The following is a 22708-nucleotide window of genomic DNA, read 5'->3' on the forward strand; positions in this document are numbered from 1 at the left end:
TGATATGACCGGTATTTACTTTTGTATATTATTTATTGTAATAGTATGCATATAAATAATATATTATTATTAAATGATATATATATATATATACATATATATCACTATTGTTATTTCTTTAGGTTTTTCTATGTTTTTTTAAACTTCTTGAAATTTTTATTTTTCTTTGGGCTTTATATTTCATTTATCGATATAACATTAATTATTATTTTTAGAAATTAATTTATATAATATAATTTGTTGTGTTTAATTTGTGGGCCCTTATTTTTGCTTTTGGCCACATCTATAAATATTTAGGGACGGCTCTGACGTCATTTATCGTTTAAAAAATTCAAAATTCTAATAAACTTTGCCATTTGTATCATTATATAGGTTGTGTAATTATTTAATAATTAATTTAATTTTATTAAACATTTAAATTAACTTAGATACAAAATGATAAAGCTTAAATATATTAAATGTAGCTAGTAAATATATTGAATGTAGCTAGTAACGAGAAAAAGAATTCACCGTCAAAAGATATCCTGACTTCATTCAAGTCAAAGACGTACTCATTGTATACATCATCTAAGCTGACCATAATTGGCGTGCCGTGTGCGAGGACAAAACATTTATACCTAAAAGTCTAAAAAATCGTATGTCAAAAACACTTCAAAGGGATAGAAATTCTCGTTGATTAACGCTCTACTACAAACAAAATTAAGAAACTTTACCTAATAATTTAATTAATACGTATTATGCTATGCGTAAAAGATGAATACATTATTATTCTAATCTAGACATCGAAAACTTTGGTCCTACAAGTTGTAGCATGACCATTTGTCACATTTGATAAACGAACTTTCTTTTCTTTCATGAAGTTTCAATCCACTATATATTAAACTACTCTTACAAACGAAACTCTAGCAAAATATCATTCACCAATGAAGTGAATATCCCACACTCCAACTCCAAACCGATATCGTTTTTCTCCACTTCATCATCATACTTTGACCATTTGACCACATTTTCCATATCTCTAACATATGATTTCCTGTTTTTTTGACACTCCCAATCCAACGGCATCTCTTCTAGGTGTCCATCCATCCAATCTTTTGCTGTTTGCAACATTTCATAATCGTAAACATTATCACCGATTCTCTCTTTGAAAAACGCTAACAAGAGGCTCTCGACAGCTTCACTTTTGAATAAATGATGCGAAGAAAACGTTGATTTTATTTGTTGAAGTAATGCCAATGCTTTTTGTTTGACTATATCCTTTTCTTGGGCCAATTTAGCTATCCGGGTTTCTAATTTTACAGGCTCAATTTGAGGAACATCTTTGATTAATCTTCGAGTTTTCCGCATTAAATTTTTTGTCCCTGTAAAAGGATCGATACTAAACTTTATTTGTACATTTTCCTAACAATGATAAAATTATGTATATGATAAAGTAGGCAAGGAAGACCAACCTTCGACCTCTAGGTGACTATGTTGAAACAATGAAGAAACTTCATCTTCGTCCTTATCATTATCGCTTGGAAAATCCATCACACAAACCGGACTAGACTGCTCGTCCTGCTCATTTTGCCACTCCTATTGATTATCATGGCCGATGAGTCAATTTCAACCAAGTTAGATTACATATATAATTGGCATATATTAATCATTTACAACTTATTGTTTAAGATACTTAGAGATTTACTTATGAATACCCCAATAAATAACCTCACTTTAAGATATGAAATATACGATATCACATCTTCAAATGTACATTAGCATTTGTGACACTTCCGGTCACCAAATACTAAAGTTCAATGTAAAAACCCAATGATTTGACTTCAATTAGAAACAAAAAAAATTCCCTTTTTAATTGAATTCGTGCTATACGCTACTTGTGAACCTGTGATGGTAACATGATCAACCATTGCTAAAACAAAAAAAGTCAAAATTGTAGCAAAGCCTCAAAAGAGTCAAAGTTGTAGCAAAGTCAGCTCACATATACCACCTGTCTCTTTATGCCCCATACTACAAATTAAATTGAATAATAATAATAGTTCAATCGAAGATAATAATGCAACATTATAATATACAATCTAAGTCATCCTTTAAACAAAACAATCATTACTAATGATTAAGTCCATGAGATATCATTTTAACAATGTGATATGAACTGTGTGATTCTATGAACAATATCCATTATCATATACCAAAGTTAGATATATTGCATAAGAAAAATACTTCAACAAAACATAGTGGCCGGCCAACGTACAAGGTTAAAAACATTATGCAATTTCCTAGCATGTCCTCAAAACCTTATTTAATGTCCATACCAAACTAGCTCATTGTTTAGTACTTTACACAAGTAGTTGAGATCTCTTAGTACGTAGTACTACGTGGCGGATGGGTAATGGGTCTTAAACCAAACAGGACAAGCTATATAGGGTCTTGTAGTAATAAAATCGTGGGACATAATTATTAAACATTGTTTTTCACCTTTATGTTTATAACTTGTTTACACATTTTTTCTTGAATTAAATAGATAAGTAATTTATATAGTAGTTTTTACATTACATTTAACCAATCGTCATGTATTGCAGGAACCACGAGGTAAAACCGTTCCATCAAATATTAACGGCGTGGATTTCGCCCAAAAATGAAAATCTACGGTCCCAATTGGTGATACTTGAAGTTAACAAACTACACACGTGAGTACATAAAGGCAAAATTAATTACACCCTTCCCCCGGCCCTCCCCCCGCAGCTTTATTTTCTCCCTTTTCTTCGCTGTAAAAATTTAATGCTACTCATCAACAACAACTTAATACTATATCATACATTATTTCAAATTTGAATCTTTCTTTCGTACCCAAGATTCTTATACAATTCAAATTTTTGAATATCATTATGTAAGGTACCCGTAACTTATTTGGCCTAAAATATTAGTATCTATAATCCCTTATAAAACATATTCGACTCTTTATTTTAAAATTTAAAATCCTTTCGATATTCACATATTACTCCTAATTCACATATTACCTCTAATTTTATATCTCTAAACAAAATCAGACAAACACTCCACCAAGATCTAACACACTCCCACTTCTTTCTTTCTTTCCTATTTATACACATGCATATTGATTCCTCCCCACTGTTTTATATTATCATCACCGTTTAACCGCCGTAATGCGCAGACACCAACCATGATATGATAAAAACCACTTTGTATAAGTTATATGTTACATTGACGAATTGTTTCAAAGTTAAATATGTTTTTAATATATTTTAACATAGTGATGTTTTTAAAAAATAAAAAATGGATAATCCTTTTTTTTTATTAGTTAGAAAAATAATGAAAGTCAAATCAATGTTATCAAAGGGGTGTAAAACTAAATACCGACTCGAACGCATGCATGCGTATCTAACCATAGACGGAACTTAATAGGCGCAGGGAGGGGTTCCAGCCCCTCCAAAATATTTATTCGTTATCGTTTATATATACTAGTTTTGGCAAGGTTTTAAATAAAGTTTGGTCAGTCCAACTGGTGATGGAGGATGATACAATGCAATTCTCTTGTTTTTGGTGGAGGTTCAAAACCTACCACATACTTTTATTTTATATTTTTTATCTACATATCTGGCTCCTTTCTTTAATATATTTTTATCTCTCTCATTCCTGCTTGAGTGCTTCTTTAAGTTCTTTCTATTTTAACTTTTTATATATCTATTTAATTTATAGTGTACTATATATATACAAGATGATGATTGATAGATTATACAAGTATATATATGATTTTATAAATCACTTATAAGACATATACTTAACTAGCTATATTGTTTGTTTAGTTATACAAATATAAATCTAAAGTGATAGATATACAAATATAGATAAAAAAAAAATATATGATGAAGTATATCTAACAAACTAAATATAAAAATAATCATAACATTAAATTTAATATGCGATGCATAACATACAAACATCAAATTATGTTGACCCCTCCAAAAATAATTTTAAGTTACGCCACTGTATCTAACTACCTAACATTAATGGAAGATAAACAATATATGAGTGTATTAACTATTAATTAGTGAGTCTTACGTTATTAATCGTTTTGTGCTTATGTTTTTTATTAATCATGTTTGTCAACTTTAACAAAGAATATAATCAATTTTCAAATTTTAGTCACAACTAACCCAAACAATATCAATATTCTTGTTCAAGTTTAGGTAAGAATTAAATAAATTTGACAAATTAAAACAAAGTACGTGTAGTCAATCAAACAAACGGTGGGGGACAAAATCTTAGATTTTTAGTATGATACAAAGAAGCATATATTGAAGTTTATGTCTTAATTCGTACCTTTGCAATTTCTTCGGATGCATCAGCATTGTCGGCGTTGGTGGTGGTTGTGCTAACTCCCTTTTCGTTTATCCTCTCCAGTAATTCATTTACGGTGTCATTTTTGTTAACACCAGAAGAATTACTAGTGGCAAAGCTGTCAGTAGTGGCCGTAAAGTCACTACCAGACCAGCTGTTACTGTTACTACTATTACTATCAATATCATTATTTGTACATGGTACGGAGCTGAATACTGTGATTGAAAACATTGATGGTGAAGTAGTAGGACAATTAATGTCCGTTTTTTTCAATAAATCGCCTAACGATATCAATTGTTTGACTTCGTTGTTACGATTATGGGTGCTTTTTTTCCATAAGCCATGTTTCAATAGCTTTCGAGATAAACTGATCATTGGACTTTTCTTGGTACTTGGAAATGGAAAATGCTTGAAAGCATTGATCATCATAGAGGAAGCTCGTTGCATCATTGATGGTTGTTTTGGTTTTGAATTTGTCTTCCAGTAGTTGCTTTTGCTTTTACTTATCACTGTGTGCCGGTGTTGATTAGGCAGCAACTTATTATTATTGTGTTTGTTAAGATCCATTTCGACTAGAAATCGAATAGTGGTGCAACATTGTCGATGACGAGGATATGACTTGAAACCATTTGAAGAACACGAGCTCATGTCGTCGAGTAAATAGTCCCTAAGCAATAGGGATTTCGACAGTGGCTTCTTGATGACCATTCTTGAATCATCTGAGTATGAGGCTCTAGGAATTATTGACATTGTGGAATAGTTTATGATTGAAGGTGAAAAATAAGAATCTTAATTCAAGTAGCAGAAGGAGAATATATATACACTACATAGAGAAATGAATGAAGATTGGTTCGGAATTAGGGGAGGGAGGTTTGGGAATGACATCTTTTTTGAATCTTTTTAAATAAGATTATTATATTGTTCGAGATTTTAAAAAAAAGTTAAACAAAACAAAATTTTTGTAAACAAAGATTGATCAACTTGGAATCTTCTCAACAATTAATCAGCACCCTTCCAATGAGCCACATATAATAATTATTTTCTAAAAAAAATTGTAAATTACTCGTTTATATCGTCAGATTTATCTTTAATTATCTTAACCGGACCAGTGCTAAAGAGCTATCTCGTCGAATAGATTCTCAATTTAAATCTCTCGATGAGAAATCCCTATCACCCGAAATTTGTAAAGAAAAACTCATCCACGTCATTATAAGTGTAAATTAAATACTTTTGATTACCTCAAATATGTTTTGGGTGAGACCTTGAGTCTTAGTGAAAAAAATGTCTCTTTGCTACTAGACTATTTGGAGATGGTTATGAGTCACGTATTATTAACTTGCATATATTGTACATATACTCATATATATTTTGATTTTTAAACTATTTAAAATAAGTGAATCCGTTTTTTTCACGACAATTTTAAGATCCCTCATATTGCACATATTCCTATCTACTAAAACATATAACGATAACTTTTAGTTATATGTCTTGAATCTTGATATATTATACGAGTACTAAAGTTAAGTTGTATACTTGATCATAACGATTATTTTCTTACAAAAGCTTTCACATAATTTTTATTTTTAACTCATGCAATAAAAGCCGAGGGAAATAATTGATCATCCTAACTAAATAACATAATTATCCTCTTAACTATGAGATGATGACATGTGTAAAAATCAGGGGGCAAGATCAGGAAAGAGAATTAATGGATACCACATGTCACCTTTTTAATATATTATGATGATTATTAGGCTATTTGATTAAAAAGATTTATCATTTTTCATTTATTAGGAGAGGGATAAAAAAAAAAAAAGGAAGTCCATATTAACTTTTTTATTCATGGTGGATTGTCCATAAAAAAAATACTCATTTGATCTTTAAAAGGATGTAATATCAATTAGCATAACATCTTTAAATAAATGGTTAAAAATTTTTCTTAAAATTAACTGATAATTTATACTCCTTTATAGAAATTTTAGAGTCCTCTCATTATAAAATTAATTACATGAAATTACATTAAAAATACCAAATCTCCTTTAATAATCTCTTTTAATGGAAAAAGTTAATTGAAAAATAATTTACTCTTCATTAACTAATTTATACCATAAACATTTATCTTATTTATATTTTAAAAAAATTTCAATCTACACTACTTGATACTTCCACCACGAATAGTCGTTGTCATTAACACCTGTGACCCTCACAACCAGAGTGACGTCACCACCGGCAACGTTGCATTACACAAGTATCGTGTTTGTTAAATAATTACAACATGCCATCAATCACACGTAAGTACGTGACATAATTAAATCAAATAAAATAATGTTTGAAAAGGTAAAATTTAATTCAAACAATTAAATTAATGACATCTAAGCAAAATTTTTATTTGTTAATATATTAATAATGCCACATAAGCTAACATTTATCCTCTCGGGAAGAGATTGTATATCCATTTGTCAAATGAGAATCATCATACTCAATAGTGTTCGTAAGTGTTTTTCCTAATATTGAAGGTTATTATATTTTATAAAATTATAAAGGTGTAGAAGGGGTTATTATATTTTATAAAATTATAAAGGTGTAGAAGGGGTAGTTGAATGATGTCGTATTCAATAAATAGCATACTAACAACAGATGCTACAAATGTAGCATTATAGCTCCAAATATGTCGTTGATTTGATACTTCTGCCAATATTGGCAATATGTAGTACTACTCTAGTGTTATTGTAATTCTATTAAATTTTGATGAAAGATGACTACTCAAAGCTAAAACAAAGGCCACATATTCACATACGAGGGGTGATGTTTTTCCTAATCGGGGTTCCTTGCTTCATTTTGCAACGGTTGTGCTCATCAACTTGATTTTAAAACCTACAAAGAAAACAAACGCAAAGTTAATAGTTTGTGACCCCCTAAAATTTCTATTTTTTTTATTTCAGTATAATAAAATAAAAACTTATTAAAGATACAAACCAAAATGATTATTAACTCTACCAAAAATAATAAAACGAAGATTAAAAGATACTTAAACAACTCATGACGTGATTTTCGATATACATGTGCAGTTACCATCATAATAATAAAATAACTAAATTTAATCTCGTGTTAATACACAGATTTCACAAGGTGATATTATGTTGTGATTTTATTATATTTGACAAATATAGTTAGATAAAATTACATATGTATAACTTTATAATGACCCGATAATTACTAATGTCTTCAAATTAATCATCTTTACTACTTTATGAAATTTATCACGCTCTCTCTACTAACACTTTTCAATACATTCTCTCATAAAAATGTCCCTATATGAAATGACCATTTTACCCTTAATGAATTAAGTAATTTATTTTCTTCTATTTATTAATTTAAACAATTTCACTTAAAATACCTATAATATCTTTAATGAAATAATTTACAACACCACACCACCACTACTACCACATCGCCGCCGCCACCACCACCACACCGTCACTACCACCACCACACCGTCACTACCACCACCGTCGTCGTATTGCGCGGGTAAAATGCTAGTACATTTTGATATAAACTAGCATAGTACACGCGCAATGCGGCGTAGGTGCTGGGGAATGCGGTTTAGTGGTGTCGGTGATGGTACTATTGGTGGTGGTGGTGGTTAATGTAATTGTGATAGTGAAAATTTTTATAAGATAAAGACTTAAAGTGTTAGTTATAAAATTAAAGGTTTAGAGTATTCATTATAATTCATTAAAGACAAAATATAATAAGTTATGAGTAATTTTGATAATTCAAAGATAAAATTACTTAAAATAAAAAGAATATATATATATTTTTTTTAATAAAGGAATATAGATAAAGATGGTTAATAAATAATATAAAGGGTAAATAAGTGCTAACTTTTTAGTCCCTAACTAAGTAGAGATACAAACATTTTTATCCATAACTTGATAGAAAGATTGGTTTTAAATTCTATTCTATGTAAATATATAACAGATAGAAAAGGAAAAGAAAGGAAGAAAAGGGGGCAAATAAAAATAAAGAAAGGAAGAAAAAGGGGCAAATTCTATTCTATGTAAAGGATGAATGACAATGGGGGATGATAATGGCGGGCAGGATAGACGAGAATTCGAGGATCTTGCATCATATCCAACCCAATTTGGTCCAACAGCAACCGGATTGTATGTTCATAGACAGGTTTTTTGGAACCTGAATCTACTACTTGGTAAACACCCTTACCTTTGGAGATAAAGGTCATAGGTTTGATCCTCATCCTATGCAAAGGTTGGAGGGCCTTTTCTATCATTTAGGTAAAAACTGGAAGCAGCTTCTCTACTTAGGTAGAGGTAAGGTCTGCCTACATCTTAACCTCTCCCATACATCGTCGAGGTATTGGAGCTCAAAACTCGCAGAAGGCGTCATTGAGCGGTTACTTTTTTTAATCTAGTACTTGGTAATACCGTTCATTCTCGTGAGTTTTGTTTTTTCAAACTTCCTTCCTTTCTTTCTTTGTTAGTAGTATATTTGTTATTTAGTAAATCATCAATATCTTATTTATTATTACTATTACTATTTAAAGATGAAAACTGAAAATGATAAAAAAAAATATATATATATCTAACAGATTACGGTGACCCCTCTTTTATGATTCACGAGAAGATAAAAACTGCATTTTGTAAGGTTTCATCCTCCCCTTTGGACTCCATAATTCAGTTTTGGGCACCCGTAAAAACCAGGAGTGGGAGACTGGTACTTTCAACTGAGAATCAACCTTTTGAACTTTTGGCTCTCAACACCCGTCTTCGCAAGTATAGATTATCTTGTCTCAAGTATCTTTATAATGTTTTAGAAGACGATACTAAAAATAATAATGACACGCTAAAAGAAGACGACACTAGTATGATGATGATCATTAACGGTCCAGCAGCCTCTGCATTTTTTAAACATTTGCCAGAGGTAGTTCCCGATCACAAGGCTACTGAATGTCCGTTGCTGCATAATATCGCTTTCAAGTATGACTTGACTTGCTCTGTGGTATTGGGGTTGTTGAGTGTTGTATGATGCGTTCTACTCGTCTTCTTACCGTTGTCAGTGAGTTGAAGTATTCATTAGAGGTACTTACTGTGCCTGCCTACTACTAGTTTATCTTGCTTAATTAGTTTTAAGTCTTTCAAAACTATTAATTTTCTTGTTTCCATCAGCCTTAATCTTATTTTTTATTTACAGTAGTTTCTTTCTTTTTATATGCAGTGTGTTGGTCTGAGTATCTATGATGTTGTATATCAAAGTCCACCACCATCCAAGGTAAATTTACATGTAATTAGTTTCTGAATATATACATATGTACATGTCCACACACACACACACACACACACAAGTAAACCATGATTCTCCTTTTCTTCTTTTTAAATTTGATGATGTTTGTCGTTCAAATGTAGCTATGCGATGCACAACACCACCAATAACTACTGTCCCACATTGATTGATTGCTCGGTTTTCTCTTATATAACAATATAAGTTTACTCTCTTTCATTTATTCATATGTACGTATGTAACAGGGTATCACTACAGATGGAATTCAACAAGCCTTACATGCCATTTGTTCATCCCATGACTTGCCTATTGCTCAAGTTTGGATCTCTAATTATCATGTGCCCTCTTCATCCGACACTGATCCAACCAAACCTCCCTTTCTGGTCAAAGCCGCCAGCTATAGTGCTCTTACAGAAGATGTTCGTCGTTTGCTTCCTGCTTATCATTTTTATAACTGTTCTCATATCCTTCCTGTGAGAATCGTTGAGGGAGGGCTTGTCGAGAAGACACTTCAAACCCGCCGACCACACTTCTCCAAGGATATCCATAAACTCAAGGCTAATGGGCTGTTGGGGTTACTCTCTGCCACTACTAATTGCAGCTCTTTTGTCATGTGTTTGAGGAGCACTCGACCTGAAGAAGATAATGTTGACTATATCTTTGAGTTCTTATGGCCCCAAAGTCGAAACCATATCATCTTGTTGGAGTCCATGCTATTATTAACACTAAAGAAGTGTTTGCCAGGCTTCAACTTTACTTCTGGTGCACAATTTGATGAAGAGTTATACGTTACAGATGCTGACAACTCCGCACAGATTGCAATCGTATCTTTCCATAATCTCAGAGGAATGAGACCCGAAGCTCATCAGGAAGTAGACGATGATGATTATGATGATGATGGCAAAGATATAATCATAGTGGCACGCTATAAAAGGCGTGTGACCTTGTTAGTTCATACAGACTCATCACTTTCGCAAATACCAAGGAGAAAATTGCTGAGTACGTTGGCTTGGATCCAGCTGCAGCTTACTATTTCAAGGTCACTCGTAATTGTCAAACAATAACGTTTGGTACATTAACTAATGATGCGACCTTTGCACGTTTCCTCTTACTTTTGAGATCTCCCCTGGCGTCTCGCATTGAACTGCGTGTCTGCGTCTGCAGTTGGGTTACAAACTTCTTGAGTAGTAGTTTATTTGGGCCTTTATTCCCGTCTTTTCTTGTCATCCTGTTTGTTACAAGTCAGGGACTTTAGGTTACAAGTTATGCTCGATCTTGAGCAGTTTATTTGGGCCTTTTTCCTATCTTTTCTTGTCATCTGATCCTGATTGTCACAAGTCAAGGACTTTAGGTTGTTACTGATGTTTTGGAGTGGTTAAACTTTGTTATACATGCTAGCTTTGGAGCATAACATGTGTTTGTAATCCCCTTTCATACTAAAGGAGAGATATCGAGTGACATCACAAATTTGTGTTGTCAAGCAAACACCTCTTACACATAGGAAGTATGATGTCAAGTGGTAGGTATTTTATGGTGTATTTAGTGTGTGTGGGGAGTATTTGGGTGGGACGATGTAATAGAATGGGCGGGCTTTTAATTTGAACGGCCCTTTCAAAATTTTGAAACTAATAAAGCCCTATCAGATCACGCAGCCACATTTTTTTTTAAGAATCTCTTTCTCTCTCTTTGCCTTCATCAGGTTTCTTTTAAAATCTTAATTTTTATATCAATTTCAAAATCTTTATTTTTATATCAATTTGATTATGATGAAAAACACTATGAAGATATTGATTTCGATGTAAAAAAAAGGTTTTTTAATATATAAATCTTGGAATAAAAGGATTGGAAGGTTTGTTTCCAAGGTATTCTATAATGATTTTAAGAAGGATTGGGAGATTGGAACTAAGAAGTTAAAGGTTATTTCTTTCAGTTTTGTTGTTCAGTTATCAATATCAACATTTGGGTTTTTTTTATTAGGGTTTGTGAATTGTGAAATTGATGAACCTTCATTCATGGTTTATGAATATATACGTATATGTATATATGAGTGTGTGTGTAATGAATTCAGCAACAGATGAAGATGATGATGAAAAGGTAATATTCAATATTATTTTTCCTAAAGTTTTCTTATATCTAATTATAGCCAATTTATTTGTGATTTTTGGAGTGGATTTTTGTTTAAAAAAATGACTGTGATTGTTACAATTTTCTAATATTTACAACAAAAGTTCTAGATTTGATTCATCATCATCATCGATTGACATGATGGCAGGTGACAATCTCCTGTCTTTTGTTTTTGGATTAATGTGTCTTTTATTTGTTGGTTTCAGGATAATGAACTGTTTGGAGAAGTTCATAAAATGCAATAAGCAATCAGTGAGTGCTTTAAATAGGTTTTTTAAAAGGTTATTTTTTGTATTGTTCGTATTTTTATTTCCCTTGGTAATGAAAACATATCTGAAATATTGATATATATTTTGGATGCATTCCTTTTTTGATAAATATTGACATTATTTTAATTTTGTATGTAATATAGTTATATTGTTTTAAAATGTTACAGATCTGACTTTCAGACGTTGGATTTAGATTGCAGGAAATCTTGAGCTTAATAATGCACCTAAAATTGTAAGTTTCCTCCTTAGTCACACTTTTGTAGTATTGTTTGGAAAAAAAACAAGTTGTAAATTTAGAGGTTAGTATTGTTTGACATAACAAGTTGGATTTTTTGATTTAAAAGTTAGAGGATGTAATTTAGGTTTGTATTGTTTGATATAAGAATCGTAGTCTTGGTAAGGTGGATTTTGATGATGGTGATGATGAAGATGATAGATTTGAATGGATGAAAAATATGCATTTTGTTGTTTCGATAAATGTTTTTGTATATTTACCTATATATTACAGTATTGTGTGAGAATATGGTTTCTTGAATTTTTCTGATTAATAAACAAGTTTACAATCTATATCGATAATGTATTTGGAAAAGAAGCTTACAAATTACCATGTTGGGAAGGTTACAAGTTAGTATGGCTATATATCCTTCAGTCAGTTTTACCAGAGATTTTATAAGGTGAAGAGTTTTACCAGAGTGTTGCAGGTCGGTGAATAATCTTTTGGTAGGTTTACATATAAAGTACGTGTATGCATACTGACTTTATTTGGCTATTTATTATTTAGTTGGAATATGGAGATGAAACCATGAGTTGTGATGGGGCTGAAGCTATATATATATTTTTAACTATTGACTTTTTTGTAATTTTCTTTCATGGTCAACTGAAATCTTTGTTTGTGCATGAGATAATGAAATTTTGGAATGAAATGTAGTAGTTATGGGCTGGGCTGTTGGCAAGGGGTATTTTGGTGTGAGGTCTGGTGTTACACACACACACACACACACATATATATATATGTATATGTATGTATGTATCAAATTTCTTGGTTGATTTGTAGTGTGTATGATGTTATTTTTTAGGGTGCCATTTGAGTTTATAAAGGATGCTATAACTTGTAGGAGTTTCCTAAGAAAAGCTAAAGTTGCTGGTGTTCTCAAGTCACTTTACAAAAAGTAGGTTGACTAATTTTGGTGGCATAACATAATCTGAATTCGGTGTATGCTATCAACTTCTAAACTGAACTTGATTGTTGTACTTGAACACGTATTTGAGAAGGCAGGTGTGGAACTACAATGCAGAGAATTTGTAGATATTAGAGTGCTGGTGATACACTAATTTGCAATAATATATTAGTATAAAACTGTGAAGTGCTAATTGAATTGTTTGATAACATATTATATTATTGTCTTTGTATATATAGGTGAAAACTGTTCAATTTGGTTGTGATGGGGCTTTAACCGATGGGTGAACTGGTGCCTTGACTGGGACTTAAACTGGTGGATGACCTGGAGCGTTGACTGGGGAGTTTAACTGGCGGATGGGCTGAGGCTTTAATTATTGGATGAACTGGTACCTTGACTGGGACTTCAACTGGTGGTTGAACTGGGTCGTGACTTGGACTTTAACTGGTAGGTGAACTGTTCTTTATCATCTCCTGTTTAATGACCTTTCTACTTGGGTGGGTTGGTCAGCGGATAAAAAGAGGGTTATGCGTAATGTTTACCTTAGTATTTAAAAGTATTTGTATTTTTAATGGAAGAGATCTTTAGTATCTCATGTGCTATAAATAATTATGTATATAAAACAATTTGAATAAAGTTACGGTGACTTTTCAACTCAATCCACGTGTTCAAACTTGTAGTAATTTCTACCTATTCTATTCTTTGGAGGGGATTGTAATTGCAGTTCAAATTAACCCGTTTACCTATGAGTGTGTTGAATTGCTATCTCTAACTGCTACGTAACCAATTGAGTAACTAACCACATGTTTTTTAAACAGGCATACAGGTGTGGTGACATATGCCAACTCATGAGAGCATGTCAAGTACTTAATGTACATATTGAGATTATTTACTACGGAGGTTTTCGCATTACAAACAGAACTTAGCAAGCCTTACATTATATTCAGGGTCGTGTGGGCTCAAGGTGCTATATCGAAAACAGAAGCATCTTTTGTTCATTGGGTGCACTTCCTAGGAGTTTTATATCTTAGTAACAATGTCATTGGAGGTGACTTCCTTGCCCATGGTTTTGTTCTTTTCTTATCTGCATATATACAGTTTGTATTAGCTATAAGTGAAGAAATGCATTGTAGAAATTAGCTTATAGGTTTTGTCTTTTCAGTAAGTAGTTTTTGTATTTCAGTTACTTAATGAGATGCTATGTCGTTATGCTCTTGTGAATATCATTTTTTGTTTAAAAATATAGTACATTAGGATGACTAATTCGTAGTATCATTCAGTTGTTTAGTTATTGGGTGTTTAATTTTGATGAGTTGTTTAATAAGTTGGGGATCATTTGTAAATGATGGGAATGTCCATCATGAATGAGTGAGAATAACTTGTATATTTGGTTTTGTGATCAATAAAATGAGGTAATGACCTCCTTTGAGGAAAAAAAGGTATAGCAGTAAGTATATATATAAGTGAAATATTTTTCGTCACTTTGGTTCCTTATAAAGCATTTGTTTATAACACATCATGTTTAATCATTTAATGACATGACATGTTCATAAAGTAGCCTCAGTTTGATATATTTTACTAAGTCTCTTCCTTTGACTTATACTTGTCAATGTAAGATAAAACTCATCTTTAATTAAAATTTTCATAGATGAAAGTCGACATCTCTATTTTTTAATTATAGGATGATGCTAACCTTGATTTGCAAATACAAAGGTGTGGTTGTTTCTTTTACTCCAATTAATGAACATGAACTCTAAAACCAAAACGATAAATGTTTTAATGTTTTAAGTTGTTTTGATTGCAAAAGGAACCCTATAGTTTATTAACTTTAACACTAAGGCTAAATATATATTTGTTAAACATCCAAAATAACCTTTGCTTAATAAATAAACACATATTTTAATTTCTTATTAATTATAAGACGCAATTTACACAAAATTTTGGACAACTAAAATTGGTTAAATGAAATTTACAACAACACATTCGAAATATGACATGAGAGATAATCATAAATGTTATGTTTTTACAAGTCCAAGTCTATACAAAATTTAATACACTTTTCATTTTTATAACATTTTTTAAAAAAAATTCTATACAATGCTAAATTATATTCTATTCAATATCTTTAGTTTTTACAAAATTTTATTAAATTAATATTTTTATAAATTAGCCCGCAGTTTCCCGCTGGATAAAAATCTAGTTTCTATCCATAAAATGGCAAAACATTTGACCTTACCACACACTGTGAAAAAAGTGAGGCATGGGAGATTAATTTACAATCTCAAAAGATAATTAATCAACTTCTTACAAGGTTGGATCTTCCCATTAGTTACCACATTCAGATCATCTATCACTTGCAGATTATCAATATATTTTCTTAATGAATATTCTAATTACTGTAAGAACATATGATAGACAAAAAAAAAAGAAAAAAAAAAAAAAGAAGCTGATGTTAATACAATACGATCAATTCTTTTCTATTCACAAAAAAAAATTATACTGTATCTATCTATTTAATTTTTACACTCTTAATGAAACAATGTTCATAAGCTTTAAAAACAACTTTCGTGAATGTATTAGTATAATGTTAATTGGCTTCCATTTTAAGTTTGACTAGAAGTCAAATGGAGAAATTCCAAAGTGACATATCGGCATGTGGACTTTCCACGTCATCTGAACTCCATCCACCAAAGCAACGAGGTGGGGATAACAGCATACCCTCTGCCATGTCAGCAATTAATCTAGGCATATAAAACACTGCCTCTTCATCTACATATCTGTAATCTCCCTCATCCATATTCATTTGATCCATTCCCGCTTCTTCGACTTCCACGTCAGCATTTGTCATCCCTTCCGCATCTGAAGTTCCATCAGAGCTCTCCACCTCCATATATTTCGCTTTCGGCTGAAACAAGTCGGCCGCCTGGGCAGCTGCCCGACGAATGCCAGCTGCATCATTAGTAACTGGCACAGGCAGCCGCCCAACAGAGTCAGCAAAATTCAAACAAGCTGAGTTGCCACGTAATGCCAAAGCTGCCACGTCATGTGCTCGAGCTGCCATCTCAGCAGTCGGGTATGTTCCAAGCCATATTCGCGTCTTCTTATTCGGCTCTCGTACCTCACATACCCATTTATTTAGGTTCCTCATCCGTACGCCTCTATAAACCGGGTGTCGGGTCTCCTTAAACTTTGTTCGACCGGCTTTCTTTTTCGGCTTAGCCGATGCTAGTATCGCTATGTCTTGGTTGGTTCGGGTTGGAACCGAATCATCTGAATTCGGGTCAGAAGTTGGACTGGAACTGTTCATATGAAAAAGTGGCTCCAGTTGGTTATAGTTGACTTTTGAAACTGTTAAATTGAAGACAAAAAGTATGATATTTTGAACAATGGTTTTTTTTAAGAATGAAAATGGAGGGAATTTGGGTATATATTGGAGTAAGCAATACAGGGTGGTACTCTATGCAGCTACGATTTAAACACGAACACGGGTTACTGCTGTCAGGTGGCAAAAATTCAGCACGTGTTATTATATACTAATGTGTTCCTTAACATAGAAGATTATACTTTAAAAAAAAAAAAACACTATTATATACTAATGTGTTCCTTAACAAGCGATGACGCTTAAATAACTGCGTAGTACTATATCCCTTTCGGAATTTTTTTTTAAACGGAAATATTTGACGGGTGTTTTGTAAAAAAAAATTTTATACAACGAGTAACAGATATTGAGAATATTGGTCTAAAAAAAGTGGCTCGAACCTCGCATCCTCCAGTACCGGTCTAAAAAAAAATAATTCGAACTCTCGCAGATGTATACGTAAAGGAGAATGATATCTCTACAACCCTTTTTAGCTGTATACAACAATATATGTTTCATGCAGTTGCAGATTGTGCAGTAAAACTTATACAATGGCTATAATTTGTTGTGGGGATTAAATGTAAGTTTGATGTGACTTGCTACAGGGGTGAGTGGCTCTACAAACGAGACCATCATGGTGCGTGGCTCTAAAAAATGTTTTGTTTGGACAGAGCTACAGTGTATTACGATGGTGAAATGCTATTTGCAAGCCCAAAGTTGTGCGACTACACTTGGTGGATATTATACATATATTGTATCTCTACTAAATTTTAGGCCCGTATTTAATACACGCGATTACGATGTTATTAATATTAGATTTTATATTTAAATTTTATGAAAAAATGATAGTGACAACTCTTAGGGCTGTCACTAACAACTTATTACATACTTAAAAATTTGTACCTTATATTAAAAGTCGTCCCCTGAATTTTTTAAACAGCAAAATATAAAATTTTATTCACCTAATTAATTTTTACTGATATCCCTAAGGGTTGTTATTAACAAAACCTAAATTTTATATTTACACTATTGGAAATAATATCTTATAAAAATATGTTTATATGATAGAACATAATATTAGATATATTAGTTATTATTCTTTTTGATATATATCAGTTATTATTCTATTGGATAAGTATTATTCTATCGGATATATATTAGCTATTATTATTCATTTATCATAGTTTAATTATTGGGTTAAAAGTGTAAATTTATGACAGAAAAACAAAAATAATTATTATTCTATTTGATATATATATCAATTTTATTCTATTTGATATATATATCAATTTTATTCTATTGGACAAATATTAGCTATTATTCTGTCGGATATAATAGCTATTATTATTTATTTATTATATTAAAATATGGGGTAAAAAACGTAAAATTTGTGATAGAAAACAAAAAAGCGTAAATTAAAGTCAAAATTGAAAACAAAAGTCAACTTTAAAAAATCAAGAGTTGTAATTAGTCGATAAGTTATTAGAACAATTGTGCTTTAGTATAATAATATATATATACATATACATATACATATATATATGGGGAAGGGAATATGAGGTTTTTAGGCACCTAAGTTTGGTGAAAACCCCTCACATACTTTTTCTTAAACCATAAAATCATGGGGGCCAAACATTTATTCAAAGTATTAAAATATTGGTACGTAAAGGGTTTTTCATCCAAGTTGGGTGCATAACAGCCCCATATTCACTTTTCTCATATATATTTATGTATATATATATATATATATATATATAGGAGAAAGTTATTTTTAGTACACCCTAAAAAAAAGTACAGGGGGATAACTTCCAGCCGTTGGATCTAGGTTGTGGACAGCTCAGATCATCTTCTTCTCCCTTCTTCCTCCTTCTCTAGCCAACATTGTTCTTCTTTTCCGGCGAGACTACCGCCACCACCTCCTTCTTCTTCAGCGAGACAACCACCATCAGCCACCATCATCTCCGACCACCCAGCTCCAACGCCGGCGCCGGCAGCAAGGGCGGAGCCCGTAAAGTAGCACACCGCCACCATCTCTTGGATCGCCGCCCATCAAATCCATACGATTCCCATATGCATCCCTTGACGGTTAAGTTTAAAACGGATAAGGGCCTCTGGCCCGTACCGTAAACACCCGAAAACGAACCTGATTCTCGCCGGAAAGTTAACTTACACATGTGCAAGTCTCGCCGGAGATGTCGCCGGAGGTGGTGGCGGTGGTTGTTCGCCGGAGAAGAAAGAAGGAGGTTGTGTGGCGGTTGCCGGAAAAGAAGGTCGCCGGAGATGAATGAAGAAGGTTGTACTTTTTGTACTTTTTTCAAAGCCCTGTACTACAAATAACCCACCCCTATATATATATAGGTTTTAGGTAAAATAAAACAAGTATTAAAGTAAAACAATAGTTTTCACTTCACTAAAGATCATCATCCATCATGAAAATCATCGTGCATCAATTGCTTCATGAATCTTCGTGCATCAATTTAACCATGATCTAAGGGTCAAGATTTTGCCTTATTTGTTTTACTTAAATGCTTGTTTTATAATACCTAACCCACATATATATATATATATATATATATATATATGACCTTATTGAAAAGAGATATTCAAATAGTAGGTAACTGGAGAGAGACGATGAATACTTTTAGAAGTAATCTCAACATGGCAAATGATCAAGATGCTTAAGACTTTAACATATACAATAATAATAATCGCAATCATACATAAGGGGTATAGTAAGAGTGCAGTCGGCAAGTTTTATTGGCTTCCATTGGCTCTTTGGCTTGCTATATTATTGACAAGCTTTGGCAAGGTGAATTGACAAGTTTGATTGACTATATTTGGCCAATTGTGACAAGCATTGGCAAGGTGAATTAGGCCGGTGCTTGTAGGCAGGGAGTCCTCAAGACTTCTTGCCTACCACGTCAACATCACATCACCCAGGACTTTCCCTGTCTATATGACAGCTTCTTCAGAACTTCTTCGCCACATCATCAATTTTTTTAACATTTTTTTATAACTAAATATATTTAACCAACATATTTCATTAACATTAAAACACACAACATTATCTTGAAAAAACACATTAAAATTATAAAAACATACAACATTTAATTAAAAAGGTTACAACAAAATTAAAAAAACATAACGTTAAAACATAACGACAATTTATTTTAAACCAAAACGAAGACAACACGATAACATAAAAACAACTCGTCGCTTTCATCGTCACTACCACCCATCTCTACAAATTCATCCCCAAATTGATCCATCAAAGACTTATGATAATTAAGAAGCGCTTTCATCTCCTTTCTAGGCAAATTAGTGGGTGAAGAAACTAAAACGCCTCCGTAACTTCCTTCCTGTGACGAGAAGCTTTCCTTGCCTTCCAGTCCTCTTCAAACTTCATCCGATCTTCATTTGTTTTCTTTATCGATTCCTTCTGCAACCTGAGCATTTCGTCGAGCTTAAGTAGCGCCTCTAACCCGGTGGACAATCTACTCAAACCTGCATTAGAACTTAGGGACAACTTTCGGCTAACATTACGCCGCAATGGTCTCTTAATGGGGTCATCTCCAAACAACGAGTCAGCAACCGGGTTTCTCTGTGTCTCTAATGGCTCACCATCGTCACCCAAATCGACCCACACTGCTTGCTTTTGTGTCCCGTGGTCGTTCCAAAATGTTGAGAAACCTTTCAGGATTTCCAAACACTTCTCAAATGCAAATCACGACCTCCCATACTGCTGCTTATATTGTTCATGGACGACATCAAAATTATGCTTTTCGTCGACCCCGCTTTAACGTCCTTCCTCACTAAACCTTTTAAACACAACCCCGAAATTCTTACACCCGACTTTGATTTTGTTTCATTTGCCATGAAGTTGACTTATGTTACGGTAACCTTCCTTTGATGCGGTGTTAAACAACGTCTCAATTGTTGTCCAAAACACGTTTTCCGTTTGCCCATTCCCTTTGATTGCGTCCTTGGTAGCATGCACCCAAATCCTAGTCAATATCACACATTCATTTTCGCTCCACTTCTTCTTTTCTGTGACCTCCCTTCCTTTTTTCGTCAACCGCTTTGGCGGTTTCACTTCCCCCGTCTTCTACAGGAGTGGTAGAAGCGACAATAGTCCTCGCTCTTTGATTTTCCAACTTCGTCTTCAACGTGATCGGCTGTGGTGGTGGTGGTGCTGCTGCCTCGTGTTGCAACATCTGAGCCGCTTGCCATTGTTGCAATAACAAAAGATTGTTTTCATTGTTTAGACCGTCGATCGGGTTGTACCCAACTTGATTGTAAAACGAAGTCGAATACGGGTTGACATTATACGACATCGGCGATAGTGAACCGTAGTTGAGGGGGAATTGGGAGTTGGTAGATTGACCTTGTGGGTTCGAGCTCGACATTGCCGGTGATGGTGGTGGAGGAAAGTCGAGAAGATTTTGAAGCATGTCATTGCCAACATTGCTTTTCTTGTGTTGATTTTGGGTGTTGTTCTTAGACATGGTTTGATTGTATGTAGAGAATGAATGATTTTAGGAGATAAGATTCAGTTTGTTGAAGAAGAAAAATAAGACTTAAATTTGCAAAAGTAGCCGTTTTACAAACAAAGTTTTTATTTATTTATTTTACTCGATGTTGAACGTTGCAGGGGACCCACTGGGAGCGTCCATCAGCTTCTTGTGAAAGACTAACATGGAAGACGCGGCCACAAGGACGATGCATGCCAATAACGTCTAGTGTCCACCAAGTTGAAGATGATGGGCTTGGACGCTTATAAGCACCGCCCTTAAAACACGAGATTCTTTATATATATATATATATATATATATATATATATATATATATATATATATATTGTTCTGTCTTTTTTGTGGCACCATTTGGCTTCTTTTGGCAACTACAACATTAAATTTGGCTTTCTTTTGCCAAAAGTTGGCGAGTGGCGTGATTTTATTGGCTTAATTTCTTACCAAAGTCCAATTTGTGGCACTGCATCCTTACCCCTAATAACGTGACAGCTTAGTTACCGACATACATAATATGACAGCTTACCATCTATGTGTATGTATTTTGGGCAGCTTACCATCTACATCTACTATATATAATATGAGGCCAGGTTGCCTAAACTTGGTCTCACTCTCTCTACATCAAGTCATGAACTTGCAAGACTGGTATTAGTAATACCGGGTTCAAGATTCCTTTTTTGAGACCAGTATTGAAAATACCGGGTTCGGGCCACTTTTTTTAGACTAGTATTCCCAATATCGGTTTTCTTGGTTGTATAAAAGTTTTTTTGCCAAAATTTGTTTGACAAATCAGCTACCAAATATGTCTGTTTAAAAAAAAAAAAGTTCTATCATTTTTTATCTCATTATTAATCTGTCAATTCGGACTACATTTTCAATATAGTGCTTTATCCCTTTTCAACTAGATGTCTATGTGAAAAAAATGTGTAATACCAAATATAGTAGAAGTATAAAAGTATTGTAATTAACTTTGATTAAGTCATAAATATATTGTTACCTTTCAACTAAAAAGTCATAAATTGTTACTTACATAATCTATTGAATTTAACCAACATTATATTTGCCTGGTAAATTGTCTATGTGACGAACTACTATTTGTTCATTTAGATTTAACCCATAATTTATTTATTTTTTGCATTTTTTTTCTTTGGATTTTCAATCAGTATATTGCAAATTTTTCACCTTCACATCCCGTACCATTATGTATCTTATGAATAGTTACTCGACTGTGTGACGAGTTATGATTAATCCATGTTACACCCCGTGCCATTGGGATTTGCCACATCGCATCCCGTTGGGGTTTTCAACTATGTATTACTTATTGGTTTTTTGACCTTTGTTTTTCTTTTGGGTTTCAACCAATAAATTGCTAGTTTTTCGTGACAACATAATGATTTTCAATTAAACGGTAAAAAGTTTAACACAAATACACTAAAATAACAAACTTTTAGTAACAAACTTTAGTTATTTCCTACTATAGACATTCGTTCAAAGTTTGTTACATTACAAAATACTTATCCCTATTATATATATACTCGCGTCATGCTTTGTTGCATTAATCATGAAAGGTTATTTGTTAAACATGTCACTAAT

At 32.9% G+C, this 22708-nt stretch overlaps 3 protein-coding genes across 4 annotated transcripts; 1 reads left to right on the plus strand and 2 right to left on the minus strand.

The window, feature by feature from the left end:
* Positions 1 to 708: 708 nt before the first annotated feature.
* LOC122585758 lies at positions 709 to 5146 on the minus strand. Its single transcript, XM_043757883.1, has 3 exons — positions 4342 to 5146; positions 1452 to 1575; positions 709 to 1361 (listed from the first exon to the last, which is right to left on the minus strand). Exons 1-3 carry the CDS (start codon positions 5107 to 5109, stop codon positions 889 to 891), a joined length of 1365 nt encoding a protein of 454 aa, XP_043613818.1. The 5' UTR covers positions 5110 to 5146; the 3' UTR covers positions 709 to 888.
* Positions 5147 to 9161: 4015 nt separating this feature from the next.
* On the plus strand, positions 9162 to 14471 carry LOC122584699. Of its 2 annotated transcripts, XM_043756747.1 has the most exons (8): positions 9162 to 9458; positions 9595 to 9648; positions 9903 to 11176; positions 11635 to 11751; positions 11988 to 12033; positions 12218 to 12282; positions 13468 to 13675; positions 14047 to 14471. In XM_043756747.1, the coding sequence occupies exons 1-3, from the start codon at positions 9402 to 9404 to the stop codon at positions 10719 to 10721; spliced, it is 930 nt and encodes a 309-aa protein (XP_043612682.1). In that variant the 5' UTR covers positions 9162 to 9401; the 3' UTR covers positions 10722 to 11176; positions 11635 to 11751; positions 11988 to 12033; positions 12218 to 12282; positions 13468 to 13675; positions 14047 to 14471. The 2 variants fall into 2 exon arrangements, 1 of the variants encoding a protein (XP_043612682.1); XR_006321578.1 differs by lacking the exons at positions 9162 to 9458; positions 9595 to 9648; positions 9903 to 11176; positions 11635 to 11751 and adding an exon at positions 11540 to 11573.
* A 1342-nt stretch (positions 14472 to 15813) lies between these two features.
* On the minus strand, positions 15814 to 16577 carry LOC122584700 (dehydration-responsive element-binding protein 1D-like). Its single transcript, XM_043756748.1, has one exon. The coding sequence runs from the start codon at positions 16533 to 16535 to the stop codon at positions 15849 to 15851; it is 687 nt and encodes a 228-aa protein (XP_043612683.1). The 5' UTR covers positions 16536 to 16577; the 3' UTR covers positions 15814 to 15848.
* Positions 16578 to 22708: the final 6131 nt, after the last annotated feature.

The sequence above is a fragment of the Erigeron canadensis genome, chromosome 1, assembly GCF_010389155.1.
Source record: "Erigeron canadensis isolate Cc75 chromosome 1, C_canadensis_v1, whole genome shotgun sequence".
In the NCBI taxonomy this organism is placed as follows: Eukaryota; Viridiplantae; Streptophyta; class Magnoliopsida; order Asterales; family Asteraceae; genus Erigeron; species Erigeron canadensis.